Source organism: Myotis brandtii, unplaced genomic scaffold (genome assembly GCF_000412655.1).
Source record: "Myotis brandtii unplaced genomic scaffold, ASM41265v1 scaffold485, whole genome shotgun sequence".
Taxonomy (NCBI): Eukaryota; Metazoa; Chordata; class Mammalia; order Chiroptera; family Vespertilionidae; genus Myotis; species Myotis brandtii.
Window position 1 is genome coordinate 634,274 of NW_005368527.1, and position 13,135 is coordinate 647,408.

The window sequence follows — 13,135 nt, forward strand, 5'->3', positions numbered from 1 at the left end:
GTCCACAGGCACCCACTGCACAGCCTGCCGGTTCCCGGAGCCCCGACGAGCGGAGCTCGCTGCCCTGGGCCCTGCTCCGTTCCCTTCCCTGGAAATCTCGCCTCCGGGTCGGGCATCCTGGAAGATCCCCGATTCCCCCCACGAGGGTCCCCCAACATCATCCTGACGGCACTGTTGTGCAATTCTACAGAACTCCCGACACGGCCGGCACCACGTTTTAAGCACAACCCGCTTCTCTCTAGCACCAAACAGATTGCCCCCGGCTGTTCCTTGACAGCTGGGTGGGGCCAGAATCTGACAGTTGCCCCGCCCCCAACTTGGCACCCGCCCCCTATGTCCCACTTAGGGAGGAGCGGGAGAGGCTTTTAGGGACAGCTTTGTAGGGCCAGTGCCCAGACCTAGCCCTAATCTTGGGCAACCTCCCTCAAGGCAAGGCTCCCAGGATCTTCTCAACCTGCCCACCATCCACCGCCCTCCCCACTTCACTGAAAGACTGAGCATAGCTCCCCCTCACGAGGACAAGGCCAGGGCAGTGCTGGGCTGCTTCCTCACACTCTAAGGGTTGGCCAGCTCCCTCAGCACCAAGGAGGAGGCTGGCACACTGGTCTTCTGGTCAAAACAGTTTAGCCAGAGCTCAACCTGGCTGCTGGGTGTGTAAGGGATGTGAGCCTGACATTCAAGCCTCTGTGGGAGTGACAAAGGAAGGGACAGGGCTAGAACCTAGGAACTGCCAGCTATGCCTCCAAGCCTCTCCTGAGACACCATAAACCTAGCCGGGTGTGTGAGCTGAATGCCCAGGGTGCAGTCTCCAGCAAAGGCAAGAAGTCTGAGGTCTCGTCCCTACTCTACTTCTCCCCCAAATGTGACCCCAACCCACCATTATCCTCTGTCTGTGCCTCAGTCACCTTTTGTCCACGGAGGAGAAGGGGCTTTGATAGCCCTCCCCTCCCCTCTGTGGACCCTCAAGTGCCCTTCACTGGTAAGGGGGCTTGCAGACGGGACCAGCCTGTCCCAGAGTACTGACTGAGGTAGGACCCTGGAAGCTCTAGACAGAAGAAACAAAGAAGGAAGCCTCAGTCCCAAACAATCCCTGGACAACACTCCCCACCCTCCATGTTCAGGTACCTTCTCCATTCCCCAAAGCCCACCTATTCCTCACTGCCAAGTTCTCTGCCTCAAGGTCCAGTAAAGGCTTCTACAAAATCAGGCTCCACAGGCTGGGTCCTTCCACGGTGTCTAACTCCGGTTCTCTTCACCAAAATATTACTTCTGTATTTCCCAAGTCATCTCACTAGAGAGACCACAAACATGGTGTTCAGAAGTCTAGCTCTACTGCTTTGTGGCTATGGCAAAGCAGATGACCCAGTTTCCTTCTCTGTGAAACAGGAACACAACAATCTTTAGCCCCATGGAATTGCTTTGTGGCATACATGAGATGAAACCTTAGTATACAGCAAGCACTCAATTATGGGAGGGCTTATCACTGCTGCCAGACAAATTAGGCACCACTGGAAATCTAGAGTGTAGATTCTAGAGCCACATTGCCCAATAGGATCGGACTAACCCTCTACATTTCAAGTTCTCAACAGTCATATGTGACTAGTGGTGACCTTGTAGGACAGCACAGATTTCCATCATCTCAGAAAGTTCTACCAAATGGCATTGCTCTAGACAGAAGATGTCATTAAGAGCAAGGAATGGGAGCCTGACCTGCCTGAGGTTTCAAATCCCAGCTTTACCACTTCTGGCTGTGCGACCTTGGGCAGGTTAATTAGGTTTTCTGTGCCTCAGTTTCCTCATTTGTAAAATGGGGCTCATCATACTACCCTTATAGGGTTGTCATGAGGATGTACATTTCATGTTTGTAAAGTGCTTAGAACAGTATCTGACTCCTGGTAAGAACTCAGTAAGCATATGTTAAAATCACTGTCAGGCAAGGCAAGGTGGAACTGGATCTGGGAAAAGCTCTGGGCCAGCCCAGGCAAAACAGAAGTGACCCATAAGTGGCAGGGTTGTGAGGACAGTTGTCAACGTACTTTGTAGAGTAACTTGAAATACTTTCAGAAAAGGGGAGTGGCTGCCCCCCTCCCATCCTTCCATCCCTCTGGGCTCCTGCAAAGGGTCAGGGCTCCACACCTGCCCACCTCTCCCCTTACCATCTCCGTAGGCTGGCCCAGGGTCCTCAGCCCAGGTGGGTGGGAAGGGCACTGTGAGAGGTAAACGGGGCCTGCGAGGGGTCAGATAGCCACCAGGCATCCCCCCGGGCTCATGGCCAAGGGGGCTGGGGGGCCTCTCGGCGGCCGATGTGGCCAGCAGCTCCTGTAGGATGTTGATGGGTGAGACGGTGAGCTCCCAGTTAGTGATGCCAAAGTCACGCAGGTGGGCCCGGGCGTGGCTAGAGAGGCCAGCCCTGGTGTCGAAGCCGGCCCCGCAGAAGTCACAGCGCATCAGGCTGAAGGTGCCAGGGTCAAAGTTAGCCACTGTGGAGAGAGAGAGGACATGGACTGCCTGGGAAGGAAAGGGTAGATGACTCTCCAGCCCCAGCCCTGCCTTCTCCTAAAACTGCTCACCCTCCCAGGACCACACACCTGGTGCTGTTCCTCATCTGGATGCCACCCTTCCCCTTTGCCCATCATACCCCTGCTTGTGTCAGCTCCTGAGTCCAAATCTCTCCCCACTCCAAGAAGCCTTCTCTCCTAACCTCCCAGGTCCCCCCTCAATAGCTCGCAGACTGCACCCTCAAACACTTCTCCGGTGTGGATTTGCAATCATTTGGGTGAGTGATCAATTAAGACCCGGAGTTTCCCCCCATCACAGCCCTGGTCACTCAACATCATAACTGCCTGATTTTGTGGCTGTCGGCCCATGTCCCTCACCCCTAACGCACGTGCACACACACACACACACACACACACACACACACACACTCAAACACCATACCAGCACCTCCCAAAGTGGCCTCCATGTCTGCCAGCATCAGAACCACCCAGGGCGCTCATGTTGGAGAGAGACCTCTGGAATCAGAACCTTGATGCCTGGGACTCTGCATACCTCACAGGCAGCCCCAGGGGTTCTGAAGCCAGCCAGGGTCCCACCACTGCTGTGACTGGGCTGCGAACTCCAGGAGAGCAGGGACTGCTGCTTCATTCACTGCTGTGGCCCCAATGCTCAAAACAGAGGGGACCTCGCTCAGTAAATATTTGTTGAATGAAGAAACCAATGAAATCCCCTGCCTGGGGCTGACTCCTCTGCCTATACTCCTTCCTCCAGCTGCTGGAAGGGCTGGGGCAGGGGGGTATCCCCATACCTCCTCTGAGGTGGTGGCCTTTGCTGTGGCTCCCAGGTCTTCCCAGAGGGGAGGCCCCAACTTCACCCAGCTTGGCACTATGGGAGGATTTAGAGTGAGGGCTGTTGGTTGGTTCAGACTCAGCTGCCCAGCTGTGTGTCTCGGGGGCCTCGGAGGGAGGTGGGTGCTGGATCGAAGCCCCCCTACCTTTTTTCTTCTTCTTCTGGAAGGAGAACCTGCGTTCGATGGCCTTCACCTCCTCAGCGGAGATGAAATGCCGAACATTGTAGCTGACGCCCACGCGGTTTAGGTGGCCCCGCACATGGTTTGCCAGGCCGATGCCATTGTGGAAGCGATCAGGGCAGTAGGGGCACTTCCGCTCCTCGTGCTTCAGCGCCATTGCGGGGTCCCCATCCAGGATTGCGTCCAGCCCCAGCGGGCCGCCCAGCGGTGCATCCAGGAGTAGGAAGTCCAAGGGGTGGGTGCCCTCCAGCCCCAGCTCCTCGGGCGGCAGCCTCGGAGGTGCCCTGGCTGCCGCAGCCAAGACCTGGGACCTCAGCTTGGCCACCAGCACGACGGGTACCATCCCAAGGAGCTGCTGCTGCTGTGCTGGTGAGGCTGCCGCCGATCGGAGGGCTTCTCGGAAAGTCCGCTTCAGCTCCAGGGCTGGCTCGGGGATGAGGCCAGGGACAGTGAGAGGTGGAAAGACCCCATTCTCAGGGAAAAAGTCCATTTCCGAGGCCAGCTGTATATCCTCCTCCTCCTCTTCGCTCCAGGGGTGTCTCTGGTCCCCCAGTGGGGCTGGGAGCCCCTGCAAATGGACAGCATTTTTGCTTCTACTGGGCTGTAAGGAATACGGGGTGGATGCTAGTGGTGAGGGAAAGGCTGGCCTTCCCAGGGGCCTCTGGCCCACACTGTGCGGTGGTGGCTTTGACAGTGGGAAATCCCTTGTGCCCAGCTGCTGGCAGCCTGGGCCAAAGGCCAGGCTGGGGTCGTATCCAGTAGGGTTCTCCCGCCATGTAGGGGCCAAAAACGGCTCAGCGTTGCCAAAGTAGTCCTCAGCAGCTTCAGGGAAGCGGGCATACACGTCCTGGCTGGTGCCAGGCTGGCTGGCAGGGTTCTCCTCAAATGCCTCACCATCCTCCTCCCAGTGGGGACGAGCGTGCACAAGCCTCACATGCTCCCTGAGTAGGCTCTCGCTGGGCGCTGGGAAGCCACAGAAAATGCAAGTATTGAGACCTGAGGAGGCTCCATAGGGCTGATAGCCGAGGGCAGTGGCGTCGGGGCCTGGGCTGCCACCCCCAAAGTGCTCCTTGGCAGCCTGGCCTGGTGACTCTCGCACGTGCAGCTTGGCATGTTGCACAAAGGCTTTGGAGGAACTGGTGCCAAAGACGCACTTAGAGCACTGCAGCCGTGCCTCCCGGCCCTCATCGTTTGGGATCTGCTTCAGCTTCTGGATTTCTTCGAGAATCTTCTCCCTGGAGGCCTGGTGCAGCTGCCGGTGGTGCTCCAGGGCACAGGGGTCAGCAAAGGCCCAGCCACACTCACTGCAGGCCAGTGGGGCCAAGTTAGCGGGGGGCTCCTGGCCTGGGGCTCGGCGATGCTGGCTCATGTGCTCCAGAAGGTGCTCCTTCTGCTTGAAGTAGATGCTGCACTCCACGCACGGGAATACAGTCGGGTCCTCGTCCTCATCCTCATCCGGGCTGGCCACCCCCTCAGCCACCTCCTGCAGCAGCTCACACAGGTAAGGACCGGTCCGGACGGGGGGCAGCAGTGGCTGCAGTCGCTCCACAGATGCCTCCGAGTTCACCGTCCAGGTCTGAGTGGCCACTTCTGTGGCTGACCTAGGCAGACACCACTCCGAAGTTGGCTGGGCCAGACCCTCCAGGTCTGTCAAGTGCTCTCTGGCTCCTACCTCCACATCCAAGTTCTTCGTGGTGCCCTCTCCAGGCACCAGCACTGTCCTGAAGGAGGTGAGAGGTGGCGGTGGGGGCAGCAGGTCCAGAGGCAGCCCTGAATTCTGGGGTGGGGACTGCTCATCTGTGTCTTGGAGCCAGTTGAACCTGGAGTGGCCCTGGGGGGACTTCTCCAAGAGCTTCGGTTCACCCTGGTGGTACAAGAACCTTCTAGAGCCCTCAAGCTCAGCGTGGGGCTTCACAGTTCTCACAATGACCGAGTCCTCGAACCTCTGCTCAGATGGGATGCCCTCCCCAGCTTCCTGGACCAGGGGGTGCTCCCAGGGCCCCCGGCCACCGGGGAGGCCAGAGAAGTGGCCCAGGAGATGGGGTGGTGGGGAACCTGGCCGGAAGTCCAGGCTGCCTCCATCCCAGCAGCTGCAAGGAAGTGCCAATGGGGACAGGTTAGCCAGGGGCCTCAGCTTCCCTTCCTTGGGCAGGGGAGAGGGGTCTTCCCAGGCAGCCTGAGACAAGCCCCAGAGATCCAGCCCAAGAGTGACCTCAGAGTGGCCAGGAGTGTGGGGGGAGCGGGGAGGAGTGGGGGGAGTACATGTGGACCATTCTAGAGATGTTGGGCCAAAAGCCAGATTCAGCTCCCAGGATGCACCTATGCATATAGCCTAGCCCTGTTGCACTGGAGGGAGTGTGTAGTCACAAGGTGTGTCCCCCAAGACTAGTGGCACAGTCAACTCTCATCTGTCCCCTGGGAAGGCCCAAGGCTCTGACCCATGTTCCAGGCTGCTTTTGTATTAGTCCTCCCTGAACTGGGGGGATTTAATTTATTTAGTTTCACCTTTCCAGCAAATTTGCTGAAACTCTGTGGCATGAACTGCTCCAGGGATGTGGCTCCCTCTGTTACTCCCCCAACCCACACGGCATCTTCCCTCTTGGAAGGGCAGAGTCAGAGAGATACAAAGTCCCCGCCCAGCCCCTGGCCCCAGTGACCCGGACCTCCTTTGGAGGAGGGAGGAGGTAAGGCCACCTCACTGAACCTCAGTTTTCCTAATAATGGGACAAGTCCCAAGAACAAGAAGTCTCCATGCCCTTATGCGACATCTAGGGAACACTCTCACTCTCATATCCGTAACCAAAGAAACCTTAACACATGACAGGTGCTTCTTTAAATGATCCCAACCACAGCCCTTCACCAGGGGACCTTGCACACATGAAGTGTAGGGTGAAGATGACACAACTCAGTGTTGGGGAAACACTTCGCTTGGCCCGAAGCCTGGCTCCCGATCAGCCCGTGACTAATATGGGTTCTTACTATGACTGTTCCTAACCCATCTCCCTTCATTTTCAGGATCCTGCCTCCACCAGGGATGTCGACCACACCGAGGGGCCAGCCAGGAATCATGGGGTCACCTCTCTAAGCCCCATCGGTGACATGAGATACTAACAGGGCCATTCCCCCAGGGCTATGGAAGAAATTCAGTGGGGTAAACCTGTGCCAGGAGCCCAGCATACAGTAAACGCTCCATAACAGAGAGCTATTATTAATCCTGACATGACTATTATTCCATAGTGACACCTGCCAAGCTTTTTAATAAAGGGTCACTGCCCTCAGCATGGCTGTTGATTTCTGTTCCTACCTAACATCCCTTGGATCCTCAAGACAGCTGGGGAGATGGATCTTAGGGACTTTACAGACGAGGAAACTGAGTCTCAGAGAGGCCTGGTATCATTCTGAGGGTCACCTGACAGAGACAGGACTCCAAGGGTCCGACCTCTGGGTGCCTGCCCCTCTGGCTCTGCTCCTGACAGGGATAATGAGAGTTGACCGTCTGTGTTCATCCCAGTCCTCCCCCGCCCCCTGCGCACGCCCAGGGCCTCGCCTGCTGGGAGCTACCTTCTCCTGCCTGGCCTCCTGATTCGCTCCGTCCCCTTCTCACTCCCGGGGCTTCTCTCAGGCCTGGGCACATCCTACTTGCCCCCCTGCCCTCCCTGAGGTCAGGGCCAGCGTGGCACTCACCAGCTGCTGATCCGATGGGTGGCGGAGGTGGCACGGGGGAGGGCTTCGTTGAGGCCGGGATGGGGCTGCCCGTCTGCAACAGAGATGGGAGACCCTGAGGGGCTGGGGTCCCCCTGGCTGGGGCCCTTCGCACCCCAGCTCTGGAAGCCCTACCGGGCACCTTGCAAGGGCCCGGCTCCCCCACCCTCGCCTCTGAGAGGCCTTTGGCCTCTACATTCCTGAGCCCTGAAAGGGGTTTCCTTGGAGGAGTCTCCTTCGCTCTCCTGGGGGACACCAGGGGATTGCTGCCTCCAGTGGTCCTCTCTTTGTCCCTGCTGGGCAACCAGGATGGTTTTTTAAAGTCACACACTGGCAACAACTCTCCCTGGCTCCTCATACCTACGATAAAAGCCAGATCCCAACCACCACCTACAAGGGCCTGCGAGGTCAGACCTTTGCAGGTCTCTCTAGCCTCACTTCCCTCTCCTCACCCCTCACTCCACCCCAACTGCTCCTGAAATCTCAAGCCCAACTAACTCTTTCTGGCCAAGGGCCTTTGCATTGGCTATGCCCTTGGTCCTGAAGAGCCCTTCGCTAGCCACCTGCTAAAGTGAGCTCCTATGATTTTCTCTCCCATCACCTATTTCATTTCTTTCTCATCACTCCCTGAAACTGCCTAGTTCCTTCTCTGGATGACTGCATGCCTGTGTTCCCTGCTAGCATGTAAGTACCCCCCAAGCGCAGGGACCTTTTCAGCCTCATTTATTGCAGCACCCAGTGCCTGGCATACAACAGGTGCTAAACAATACTGGCCAGATGATGAGTGAGAAGCCTTCTAGCCTGAACTGCAGAGGTTCCATCCCTGCCTTCCAGACCCCCTTCCAGGCCTACATCCTAGAATCAAACCCCCTCCTGGGACCCATCACACAGATAGAGCCAACTCTCCATTATCTGCCTGTGGAGCCAAGGCCTGGAGTGACCACAGGGGTCTTGGTCTGCGCCTCCTCTGCTCACTACCCCCTCTGACAAGGCGAGCATACCAATCGGGGCTCCCGCCAGCGGCCTGGGCCAAGGTTAACACATGCAACCAGAGCCCAACAGATGCAATTGCTGGATTAGTATCAATCTGAAGAAGGGCCAGAAAGAGGACTAGTGCCACGGCTCATTCTTTTTCCAATCTCCCTTCATCAAATTTGCTCAGGACAATGAAAGTTGACTGTCAGGAACCCGAGTAAAATAAGGGCAGGAATGGGGAGAGGGCTCTGAAAGTTGTGACCACTGACTGAGGGTCTTTGTGCTGAGCCTGAGAGAAGGGCTGTGACTGGGTGTGGTCTCTGGAAGGTGAGGTTGCTGATGGAGCTTCAGAAAGTCATTGTCCAGAGCAGCTTATCACCCTTGGTGCTATTCATATTTGGGGCCAATTATTCTTGGAAGGGGCTGCCCTATGCGTGGTAGGATGTTGAACAGCATTCCTGGTCTCTATCCACTGGGTTGGTAACCCCTACCCCAACCCCTGCAGTTATGACAACCAAAAATGTCTCCAGATATGACTAAAGTGTCCCCTGGGGGCAGAATCGCTCCTTGTTTAAGAACTCTTGGAGTAGACAGATGTGGGGCCAGGGGTATGCTTGGATGCGAGGGCCGGTGTCAGGGTGGGAGGATGGGGTGGGTGGTGCTGGAGACGGCGTGATGGTTGGGAAAGCCAGACCTGAACAAGCCCACAAGCATCAAGCCCACAAGCATTGGAGGTATGAGTTTCTCAGGGTGGGGCAATCAGTTCACTAGCAACAGGCCCCAGCACAGCCACAAGTCTCAGGGTCCAGGCATCCTGCTGCTGAGATTCTGGCACCTCAAGCTCCTGAGATTCCGGGCGTCCCAGATTTGATGATTCTGCGATTGCCGTTGTCTAAGAATGCCACGAGCCAGGGGGCTGCCTTGGCCTCTTTGAGCAGCTCCAGCGAGGCTCCTATTTTTAGTGGCAATGACTTTGAAGGAAGCAGGCCAAGCAGAGCCCCATATCCGAGACACCTGGGGGCCAGGAGCTCACCCAGCCAGTAGGGATCCAGAAGTCCTTATGGGTCAGACGAGGCGCCCAGGCAGTCGCCATGCCAAGGGGCCCTCAAGGACTCCATCTTCTAGGACCCCCAACAGGTTTGAAAATGAGAGAGGGAATACAAGAAGAGTGTCCATGAGCAGCTTGAACCCCAAGCCAGGCAGCATGGCAGAGTGGCCAGGAATCTAGGCGTTGGAGTCAGATCCTAGTTTAAGGCCCCAGCGGTGACCAGAAGAGCATGCCTTTCCCATTCCAAGCCTCAGTTTTCTCCTCTGTATAGTGGGAATAGCCACCGACCCAGTTTCATATGGCAGGTGACTGGTGTCAAGGAGGTCCCAGTAAATGTTCCATCCACAGAGGCAGCGGTAGTGGGGAAGGAAGGAGGTAGGCGTGCCTAGGGGGTCAGAGACGTCCCAGGTTGGAAGCTGGAGGCTGGCCCCAGAGCCTCCGGCCCCTGCTCACTCCATGCTCTGATTTCCTCTCCAGCCTGCGTTGTTCATCCCCTGGCCCCCTGGTCCCAATACCAGTACACACCAAACTCTTCATCCATCCATGTGAACCATCTTAGCTCCTGGGAGGCCAATCAGAGAAGCCAGACATTGGTGGGTGGCTGCAGGGAAGTTGTGGGGCCAATAGCCATACTAGAGGACAGAGGAGGCAGTGGACACATCCCTGTCCAGGTGGAGAAGTTTGAAGGTAGCCATTCCAGGGGTGCCCTTGGGGGGATTCCAAGGGCTGGGTGGGGCTGAGGGAGGGCCCAGGCTTCGGAGTGGAACAGCAGCCCCAGTAACTGTTCCTATTTATAGACATCACAAGACTCCTAGGGCAGGTGCCCATGCCAGGGAAGGGGGGTGAAGTAGGCTGAGAGGGCAGCAGGGGATGGGGGGGAACGTCATGTCCGAAGCCCAGGCCCTCCTCCAACCTCCAGGCCGAGACCCCACTTCAAGCCATCCCCACCTCTTGCCCCCATTTGTTCAGAGACACCAGTAAGGGTGGGCCTTGCCCTCCTCGGCAGCCACATTCCCTTCCTCTTCAGGCACAAGCACTGAGCCCGGGTTGATTCCCTGGGGGCACTAAGGACACACCTACCTACTTACCTGGGGCTTTTGCCAGGTAGAGAAAAAGCACCCAATACCTCAGAACCAGCACCAGAAAAGGCCCCAGGACCTCAGAGCCTGTTCCCTGGGGCTCCCACAGTCCAGGTCCGGGGCCCGCTCTGCAGGAAAGTTAGAGGGGCACTGTGGCCTGGGACAGGGTCCTGCCTCTCTCTCAGCCTTGGTTACTAAGGTCTGGGAAAGGGGATCACTAAGGTTCCCTAAGCTCTGATACCCTGTAGGTCTTACCCTGCCACACCCCTGCATAACACCTTCAGGTGTCACCAGTCACCTCCATGCCATTGCATATATGGAGCCCGCTGCCTAATTCACTGTTGCTCATCCTCAACTCCTGGATGCCTCCCCACCCCCCACCCCCCACCCCCAGGCTGGGTCAGACTGGGCTCCCCCATTGTAGTTCCAGCAACTGTGCCATAACACCTGGTGGTTGGTCTGTCTCCCTGATCCCCGGTGGCAAGGTCCATGAGAGTGGGGGTGGTGTGTGTACTTGGTCACTGGCTGTGTCCCAGTGCCCAGCCTGAGAAGGTGCTCTGTAAATAGCTAAGCATCGTGAGTGTGGCTAAGGGTGCGTGGGGGCAGTCGAGGATGCCTTGACAGAGCGTGGCGTTAAGGATGAGGGGTGTCCAGCCAGGTTACTGACCAGCTTTATGACCTTGGGCAACTTCAACCCTCAGGGTCTGTTTCCACATCTCTAACATGGGATAATAACAACAAAGGCTACCCTACGGAGTTCTTTTTAGAATGACATAAAATGGTCACTTAAAGGGATTAGCATGTAGGAAACCCCCAACTGAGTGCTTGCAGGTTCCTGGAAACCAAGGCCTTCAGGCAGGCCAAGGAAAGAAATGGAGATGTGTCTGGTGCATCAGCCTGTGCTGCCCCACCACTTTCCAGCCATATGCTGGGCTCTTCCTTACCACAGGGCCTTTGCACCAGCTGCCTCCTCTACCTGGCTCCACTCAAATTCCACCCCCTCAGAAAGGCTTTCCCAGGTCCCCCAGGTACAGGCCTGGTACTCTATTGAATGCCTTCACAGAGTCTGTCACTACCTGCCTGTATGTATTTAGTTGCTTGTTGTCTGTCTCCCCTATTAGACTCTCAGGCCCCTGAGGGCAGGGACTTGTGCCTCTTCGTTTATGGCTCTATCCCTAGCCTAGAACAGAGACTGGCACATCGTAGGTGCTGAGTATAATGAATAACTGATGAAGTGGGAACAGTATGAGGTCCCCTTTTGCTGGGTAAACCGAGGCACAAAGTGGTGGATGGCATCCCTGACTATCCAACCTCTCCCCTGCCACTAGAGGGCACAAGCTGTTTTGGCTCATGGCTCAGGGGCAGGACTCACCAAGACAGTGCAGGAAGAGAGAGCCAGGATAGACCACTGAGGCAGGGTAACCCTGGGGAACAAGTGGGCTCAGGAAGGGAGCTTAGGATCCTAAGCTGGGCACCTGGACCCACTTAGTGTGCTCAGAGGAGGAAGCCAGGTAGATCCGAGTTCAAGTCCCAGCTCCTTGTGACTTACTGTGGGGCCTCTGTCAGGTAACTGGTCCACAGAACCCCTGTTTAGTAACTGTAAAATGCAAAACTAAGCAGAGTGCCAGAGAAGGCTCTGGACCCAAGAAGAACCTGAATCCCAATTCAGCCCCTGCTGGGCTGGGTGACCTGGCCCTCTCTGAGCCTTGGGCACTGAGCTGGATGCTCCATCAGGGCCACAGGGCCCACTCTCTTACCAGAAATGCCACCTCTGCCATCCAGAATGTCTCGGGGGCCCTCCTTGGTGACCGGCAGGTAATGGGTGGACCGGAAGATGCCACCATCCCCTTCAGCTGCCTCAGCCCCACCCTCAATGTCCTCTCTCGGTGCTGGGCCGGGCAGTCTCTCAGGGCCTCGAGGACGGTCTGGGGCAGCCAGGCCGCCCACCAGGGGTCCATCCATGGATGCTCTCTGCTTGGCTCCAAGCACTCAGCTGCTGGGCTGGCTCAGCAAGGCATTGTAGATCTGGGGGCAGAGAGACAATGCTTAGGGGAGGTAGGAAAGGGACTCTGCCTCAGTTTCTCCTTCCTTGAAGCCCCAGTCCTCACCCTTGAAGCCTAGTACATACTTCAGTTTACCTCCCAGCCCAGGTGAACTAAATAAATGGTGCTGAGGCCCTACCCAGATAGTACAGTGTACAGAGAACACCTCTCTTTACACAGATCCGGTGCGGCCTCAGTTTACCCATTTTTACACATGCACACCCAGCCACCTTGTTTTATTCCAGCATTAATCCTGTCACTTCTCACAGATGCCTCCCTTTTGCACTTTCCCCAGTTGTGCCCTCACTTCCATGCACACATGTACACTATGCCCGTGCCTTGGCATGCATGCAGGTCATCTCTACACTCTGATCTTATACCCGAAGATCATTACCCCTGCACTTTTCCCACGGTCCAGTCCTCCCCCAACACGACCTCAGGGTTCTCCAGCATTAACACCTTCACCCCCACAACAGCCTCAAGTGACCCCAGATTAACCCCTTTGCTTTCCCCCAACATCACCCCTCATGCACACCCCAACCTGGGTCCCTCCCTCCCACCCTCCCAAGATCTCTCTAGTTTGCAGGCAACAGGGATGGATGGGGCTCCTGGTCCAGAAATGAGGACCCTGGGGAAGCCACGCGGGTGGGGGCTGTTCGCTACACCTATAAATACCTTCAAGGTAACGTCGGAAAGTGAAGGGCAGGAATGAGGCGCCCTCCCTGGGGAGATGTTGGGGAGGCCGGCCGAGGCAACCGGG

The 13,135-nt window shown here is 56.8% G+C and overlaps 1 protein-coding gene across 9 annotated transcripts in view; it reads right to left on the minus strand.

Moving 5' to 3' along the window:
• LOC102255623 (protein Wiz) overlaps window positions 1–13,127 on the minus strand; it is a 23,059-nt gene extending 9,932 nt beyond the window's left edge. The window contains exons 1-5 of one of the 9 annotated variants that reach the window (XM_005876309.2): window positions 13,051–13,127; window positions 12,091–12,358; window positions 7,214–7,286; window positions 3,494–5,619; window positions 2,157–2,480 (exon numbers count right to left, since the gene is read on the minus strand). In XM_005876309.2, coding sequence (XP_005876371.1) covers window positions 2,157–2,480; window positions 3,494–5,619; window positions 7,214–7,286; window positions 12,091–12,295 — 2,728 coding nt within the window. In that variant the 5' untranslated portion in view covers window positions 12,296–12,358; window positions 13,051–13,127. Of the gene's footprint in view, window positions 1–2,156; window positions 2,481–3,051; window positions 3,070–3,493; window positions 5,620–7,213; window positions 7,287–12,090; window positions 12,359–13,050 lie in introns of those variants that run through there. The other 8 variants (XM_014547780.1, XM_005876310.2, XM_014547779.1 and 5 more) reach the window with 8 other exon arrangements.
• Window positions 13,128–13,135: the final 8 nt, after the last annotated feature.